At 37.3% G+C, this 7,144-nt stretch overlaps 2 protein-coding genes and 1 pseudogene across 2 annotated transcripts in view; 1 reads left to right on the forward strand and 2 right to left on the reverse strand.

The window, feature by feature from the left end:
- The window catches only part of LOC104783439 (protein VAC14 homolog), a 5,787-nt gene extending 5,591 nt beyond the window's left edge, over positions 1–196 (reverse strand). The window contains exon 1 of the mRNA XM_010508595.1: positions 176–196. Coding sequence (XP_010506897.1) covers positions 176–196 — 21 coding nt within the window. The remainder of the gene's footprint in view (positions 1–175) is intronic.
- LOC104783396 lies at positions 3,465–5,625 on the reverse strand. Its single transcript, XM_010508554.1, has 7 exons — positions 5,373–5,625; positions 4,867–5,261; positions 4,408–4,708; positions 4,096–4,325; positions 3,915–4,001; positions 3,677–3,772; positions 3,465–3,569 (listed from the first exon to the last, which is right to left on the reverse strand). Exons 1-7 carry the CDS (start codon positions 5,623–5,625, stop codon positions 3,465–3,467), a joined length of 1,467 nt encoding a protein of 488 aa, XP_010506856.1.
- On the forward strand, positions 5,854–6,703 carry LOC104779489 (annotated as a pseudogene).

The following is a 7,144-nucleotide window of genomic DNA, read 5'->3' on the forward strand; positions in this document are numbered from 1 at the left end:
TTTTTTTTTTTTTTTTTTGGTTTGTGTAAAAAAAACGAACACACACAACACACCTGATGTATTTAGAAAAAGCTTTAGGAAAAAAAAAGAAAAAAAATTAATAAAGAAGACAAGTGAAATGTGCGTGATCAGCTGTTTGTTAAATGACACATCCACCCTTAGTTCAGGAACAGACCAACGTGGATAATATCGGCATTTTACTAGAGTGGTTTTTTTCCATTGGTTTTTCATTAGCAAGCTGCAAGCCACTATGGTGTGTAAACTGTATAAACCCAATCCAATAAACCATAATTATGAAAACTACCATTCTAGAATCTAGATGTTTATCATAGCCATAATTTTGGGTCTAGCAATTTTTGTTTCTCAAAATCTCTAACGTTATCTCTTATTATGTTTTTTTTTTGTTTCTGTCTTTTGCCGTAGATAAGACGAATAAACGACAGTTATGTTTTACTTCATTTGTTATGCTTATGAGAGCTTGTTTATCGGTGGTATATTAGGGGTTGTTAGTGGGGTTTTAAGTATTTTTTGGAGAAAAAATAAATCATAAAGAAATAAAAAAACTGAAGAGATCCTCTTATATAGTAGACTCTCTTCGGGTGTAAGAGACGCCACGTGTTGATGTTTGGTTGGACGAAAGTAAAATAGAGAAGGTGAAGATTGAGAACAAAATTTTTTTTTGGCCTGATCGTGTTCTTTTTCTTCCTCTCTCTCTCGCTCTCTGTCGCGAACCTCTCAATCCGAGGAGATTGAATCAGTCGGAATCGTTGGAGATGGAATCGGAGGATTCTGAAGGAGATTGAACTTGGACGAGATTGAATTCGGAGTCTAATCAATCGGAGTTTTGCTCGCCGTTTTGAGTGGGAAAGCTTCCCCAACCAGTTCCGATATCAAGGATATTCTTGGATCAGGTTCGTTTCTTTTGTAGTCACTTCAAATTTTTAAGCATTCAATTATTATTTTTTTTTAATTGTAGGAGGACAATTCGAGTTTATACATGGTTACTCTAGTTAATGAGAGTTGTTGGTTTAACTACCAATCGCATATGTTTGCTACAAATGTGGAAGTTGTTTAAGTGAAAACTTGCAAGGTAATTGAATAAGAGGCATTTGTTGTTGTGTGGTTTAGTTAGTTCATGTATGCTTTTAAAGGATCAGAGAGGGATTTAGTTAGGGATGATTATAATTGGGGGTGGTTTTAATTGATTGATTGAATGTGGTTTAGGGATGATTATAATTGGGGATGGTTTTAATTGATTGATTGAATGTGGTTTAGGGATGATTATAATTGGGGATGGTTTTAATTGATTGATTGAATGTGGTTTAGGGATGATTATAATTGGGGATGGTTTTAATTGATTGATTGAATGTGGTTTAGGGATGATTATAATTGGGGATGGTTTTAATTGATTGATTGAATGTGGTTTAGGGATGATTATAATTGGGGATGGTTTTAATTGATTGATTGAATGTGGTTTAGGGATGATTATAATTGGGGATGGTTTTAATTGATTGATTGAATGTGGTTTTGTTGTTGTGTTTGATTTTTTGCAGTTAGTGTTGATACAGAGGACTCTCAGATTGAGCTTTTGTTGAAGGAAGTGAAAGGAAAAGACTTAACTGAGCTAATTGCTGCTGAAAGGGAGAAGCTTGCTTCAGTGCCGTCTGGTGGTCGTGGTGTTGCTATGGCTTCTGCTCCATCCGCTGGAGGAGGAGGCGGTGGTGCCCCTACTGTTAAGGTTTGTTTGTTACTTCAACCAGATTTGTTATATTGTTTTGGAGATTCTTCATGACACACTGACTGGTTGTCTATTTTTATTATGTGTAGGAGGGATTCTGGTTTCATGGCGCCGAGAAAGACTACTTGATGCTTGCGTATTGGATCCCCAAAGATTTCAAGAGAAGACAGGACGATTTCAAGGCCAAGGTTTTGGTGCCTGATCAACAAGGAAACTTGTACTACAACACCCGCGACTTACATTCGGGTCATTGACCTTCAACAGAGCAGTCCTCACAGATTCTAACGAAGCTGGTTTATTTGCTTCCTCTCTCTCTCTCTCTCTCTTTATGTAAGCATTTTGACTGACTCTTGAATCTATTTAGCCCTTAACCAAAAACATAAAAAGCCTCACAAATGAAAACATTTGCATTCAGTGCGATCCAAATGCAATACAATGGCTTTAGGTTACATACAAGATTCAAAGAAGCAAATTTGTTAGTGAATTCTATTGTTCAACAAACACACTTGATCCTCTTTACACAGATTCAAACAAGCTGGTTTATTTGTCAACGCCTATTTATTTACCAAAACAAGATCCCAAATATTTTTGATTTTGCCACTATCTAAAGCAAATTAAACTCTTGCAGATTTGGTGGAGAATATTTGGAGCAAATCAGTATTAAAATTAATCTTTCTCTCCATTTATAAATTGCACTTCTGTTGTAATATGTATTAATGTTTTTATTATGTTTTGTATGTTTGAAAATTAATTAAAATGGAATATTTTCTAATTTTAGAAAATCTTAAATGTTTACACACTTATACCACTTCTATTTTCTTTAAAATTTTTAAATTTTAAAAAACAATATTTTCAAAAATAAGAGACTCAAAATAAAAACCTACCAATAAATGAAAAAATTTTATCTAAGAGATCATGAGTTCTTATATTCCAAACAGTACACAATTAATTCATAAAAAAATTTATGAACTCCCCTTACTCAAACCCACCGATAAATATGCCCTAATGTGCATAATTCTAAAATAATATGTATGAGTTTTATCATCAAAACTAAAAGCTACGGTGAAATTTCTGTCCACTTATTAACGAATTCAACATTTAATAAAAAAAACAAAAAAGTATCAAATCAAATGTAACATTTTAACATTATTAAAACAAACGCATATTGAAAATATCATACGAATTCATGCATGGACTATGGACGTGGAGTCTCCTTTTATTTCTGGTTATAGATGTTATAAATTAATCACATAATTAAGCTCGTATTAATTTACGAATACTGTATATATATATGCGCGTATCGAATCTGTCCGTTGATTGAGACTCAAACGTAATGTAAAACAGAGCAAAAACGAATAATAAAATGCAACTAATAAATTTGAAATCATAATGTATATATCTCCTTGGACTTGGAGTTCAATGATGAGGCAGAAATTTGATCTTGAAGGCATTATTAGTAAATACTAAATAATATGATTTAACTTAATTAAAAGTAAATAAACTACTACAGTTTCAAACAAACATAGCGAAACGACAAATAAACAGTCCAAACGAGAGTATCTTGAAACAAAGACAGAAACGAAAAATAAGAGCTTCGAGGACAATAGAAAACTCAACCCGAATTCATTATCGCCCTCTCGAAGCTGCCGGCTGATCATGTCGCCGTTGGGTAGACACTCGTTTCTGCCAGATGCGGGTATGAAACAACCAAGTTTCAGGTATAAGATTAGTAAGACGTCGAGCTCCTAGTAAGACGTAAATGATTATGAAAAGGACGAAAACCAGTCCGGAATGCTTTCCTCAAACGTTTGCTCTTTGGAAAATCTTCTACCTACAAGAAACAAAAGAGTATTTTGGAAACGTGAAAACATAAAACTGTGGAAACCAGCAAGTGTGGAAAACCAATTTCATGCTTTCTATCTCAACCTTTTCTCTTGCCTGCTCTAGGCGGTACTTTCGGTACATTCTCGCTAGGCGGCGGTCTAGGCGGTACATGCGTAGACTGGATCGAATACGCTCATGAATACAAGACTCCTGCTTGACAAGGAGTGGAAAAAGTTAAAACAGATTGTTGCTTAGAAAAATGAAACAATGTATTGAGAGAGAACGCTTACTTCCCATGCATGTTCATTAGTTGAGAGATGCGTCATGAAATCATCAAAGCTTTTGCAATCACAACGGCACATTTTGCAATCAAACATTCCGGTAGATTCACCCCTTTGACTAGTGCACCTCTGAAGAACGTGTCTTCTTGTCTCAGAAACTGTGGAAAAAAAAAGAAAAAAACAGCTTCAGAAACAGCGTAATTAGATTTCAACAGTACTACGTAGTAGATGATGAGAGGAGAACAAATAAACCCCTGCCAGTAAGCTTTCCCAGAGCCACTCGGCAGAGGTGACCAGGGCTAACATTTTGTAAGGCCTATATGAATAAGCCAGGAACATGTTGTATTTGCTAATTTGTTGATTCAAGGCAACAAATTTTGAGAAGTATTCCAGATTATTGGATATGATCATCAATGTAGCTGGAGGAGGATTAAGGTCTCGCCATTTCAAGAAATCGGACAACATTTTCTTACATCTGAGTTCTGTTTCAATAAAAGGAAAGCATTGCACTATTGATATATATATAAAGTCGAGCTACGAGAGATGAATAACAAATGGACTAACTGTCAATGGCATGTGCAAGAGAGACTCCAGTGGAAGAGAGACTTCGCAGGAGATGATAAGGGATTTGTGATAGGTCGCCATAGGCAGTGATGGAAACAGGACCAGAGTAGCCTAGGTTCTTGAACGCCTCTTCTAAACTAGGACGGACCCGAGTAGCATCAAAACCCTCCGGAATGGGACAGTCCACCATGTCCCACCACACCACTATTTTAGCTGTGGCGTATTCAGGCTTGGCCGGGTAGTTCCTTCCCCAATCAGATGTTACAAAGGTAAGTTCTCGTTTGGTAGGGTTTTCAACCTCCTGCCATAAACTAAGGTGTTAGTTGCTGCTCAAATAATAATTAATTAGAGCATGAATGAAACAAACAATTAATGTGGAGGGAGAGAGAGGATGCTTACTTGCGATGCATGGTTTCTGAATTTCCTCAGGCTTTGGGTATTGGATGTGCACGATTCAACATGCTTTCTACTCGAGAGATGGTTTCTGAATTTCCTCAGGCTTTGGCTATCGAAATTGCACGATTTACAATAGAACATGGCAGCAGAGATCATAATTTCTTCTTCTTCTTCTTCTTCTTCATGTTTATTAAACATGGCGGTCGACCCTAGTAATTCATCCCAGCCCCACTCTTCAGAAAATCGCAGCACTGATTGCACTGATATTCTAGTACGAACCGAATAAGTCAGAAAGATGTTGTATAGCGTCTCTTGTTGTAGCCGGGCCAGATCTAAAGAGACGCCATCATCCTCCACCCGATCGTATACCTGATCGGATATGAACATTATTGTAGCCGGAGGAGGATTGTGACCTCGCCATTCCACCATATCCGAATACATGAGTGCGCATGTCCTTTCTGTTTCAGTACTAGATTTTAAAGGAAACCCATTTCACTAATTGAAAAATATTTAAACCCTACATATAATTCCACAGATCGATAAAAAAAGTAATATATATATGGACTAACCGGAACTGGCATGTGCAACAGCGACTCCAGTGGAAGAGAGCCCTCGCAGGACATGATCAGGGGTTTTTGTTTGGTCGCCATAGGCAGTGATGAAGACAGGACCATAGTAGCCTAGATTCTTGAACGCCCCTTCTATACTCGGACGGACCCGACGAACATCATATCCTACGGGAATCGGACAGTCCTTCATGTCCCACCACACCGCTATTTTAGCTGTCGCGTATTCAGGCGCCGCCTTAAAGTTCGGCGGCATCCTCTCTACTAAACTAGGGAAACCACAAACGCTATCGGTTTTTCTTAGGTTTGCTGTATATATATACACCAAACTAATGAAAGCCTCTAAAGGTGTGGGCTTACGAAATCCGATCTTTCTTAAATTCTTATTATCCTTTATCTTGTGTCACAAGTCACTTGCCCAATTTTGATTTTTCCTTTCGTTTTCAAGTTTTTGCTCTTCTAAATATGTAAACGGTAAAATAATATGGCGAATCTGCCGTATCTTCAGCTTTCTTCTTGCGTCGTCAGAGGCAGATTCTGTTCCATGAACTGCGATTTTGATCTCTGCCCAAGTATCGTGAGCCGCGGATCCTTTGATTGCCGCGACGAAGGGTTTGCTCGATTCGAGTTCGGAAACCCTAAGAAGAAGAAGCCGTGGTGGTTGGATAATTATGATGACGATTATGATTGGATGAACGAAGAAGAAGAGGACTGGACTATGGTTTTTGAGGTATTTGCTTCTTCTCCTGGGAAATTTCAGAATTTAATCAGTAAAAAATTTCTCACTTTAAAATTCATAATGTTGTTGTTTAGGTGTTAGCTCTGTTTAGCCAATATTGGGTTTTTGTTTGTTTGTTTGTTTGTAATTGCAGGTATTTAGGACTTTGAGTTGGATGCTTGCACCCATTGGCATGTCTTTACTTCTTGGAACAGATTCAAACGCGGGTTCAGCGGTTCCTTTAGTACAGTCTCTGTTGTCTCTCATTGTGGTTAGTAAGGTCTGGAGCAGGCCAAGCTTTAGTAGGCCCTATGAAAAGAAGCAGAAGAGATACATTTTCAAGATCTGGGAGTGTAGGTAGTTCAAGAACAAGGAAAACTAAGAAAGGAGAAAACATGAGGAGTGGTGTGCAAAAGGGATGATACAAGCTGTTAAGTCATGGATGGTAGGAGATGTTGGTTCTAACAGCATGGATGGGATGATCTAGACACGCTAAAGGAGATTAGAAATGACTATCCGTCAAACGAGGATGTGAGCTAAGGAGAAGCCATTGCTCTTGAGGATGCTTATTGCTGCCTTCCCTTTTTTGGGTTCATGGACCAAATTGTTATTTTGACAAGGGATTTATCTAAGTCCTTATAGTTTGGAGATTAATTGTTTTCACGTGGTTTAAAAAAGGACAAGAGTTTCTCTCGCGATTGGTCGTCAAATCAAATGAATCCAGTCTTCCTGAAATCCTTAAGGTTAGCTTTCAGTTATCTTGGAACTTAGAAGTTCGATTACTTGTGATAACTATGCATATTCTTTGTAAGTTGAGAATATATGCCTGTAGATTTGTGTTTCTATAAATACCAAGGTGTAATAGTTATTGTTTTCTACAGCCTAATTAGTATCTTATTTTTTATATAATCAGCAACACTAGTCACTAATTGGTGATGGCTTACCAGGTGCTGCTGCTAATGTTCTTTAGTATGTGAGATTTAAGATTACATACTCTTCTACTTTATCTAGTCACGAAGCACTACTGCTAGAATTAGAATCTATGCTTTCACATATA

The sequence above is a fragment of the Camelina sativa genome, chromosome 4, assembly GCF_000633955.1.
Source record: "Camelina sativa cultivar DH55 chromosome 4, Cs, whole genome shotgun sequence".
Lineage (NCBI taxonomy): Eukaryota > Viridiplantae > Streptophyta > Magnoliopsida > Brassicales > Brassicaceae > Camelina > Camelina sativa.

What these genes read in the sequence shown, in the direction of transcription:
- LOC104783396 (XM_010508554.1), bottom strand. Translation starts at nt 5,625, where the DNA reads ATGCCGCCGAACTTTAAGGCGGCGCCTGAATACGCGACAGCTAAAATA. An exon ending in ATCTCTCGAGTAGAAAGCAT is followed by an intron (nt 4,709 to 4,866) that starts GTTGAATCGTGC and finishes AGTTTATGGCAG; the next exon opens with GAGGTTGAAAACCCTACCAA. An exon ending in GGGAAAGCTTACTGGCAGGG is followed by an intron (nt 4,002 to 4,095) that starts GTTTATTTGTTC and finishes TTTTTTCCACAG; the next exon opens with TTTCTGAGACAAGAAGACAC.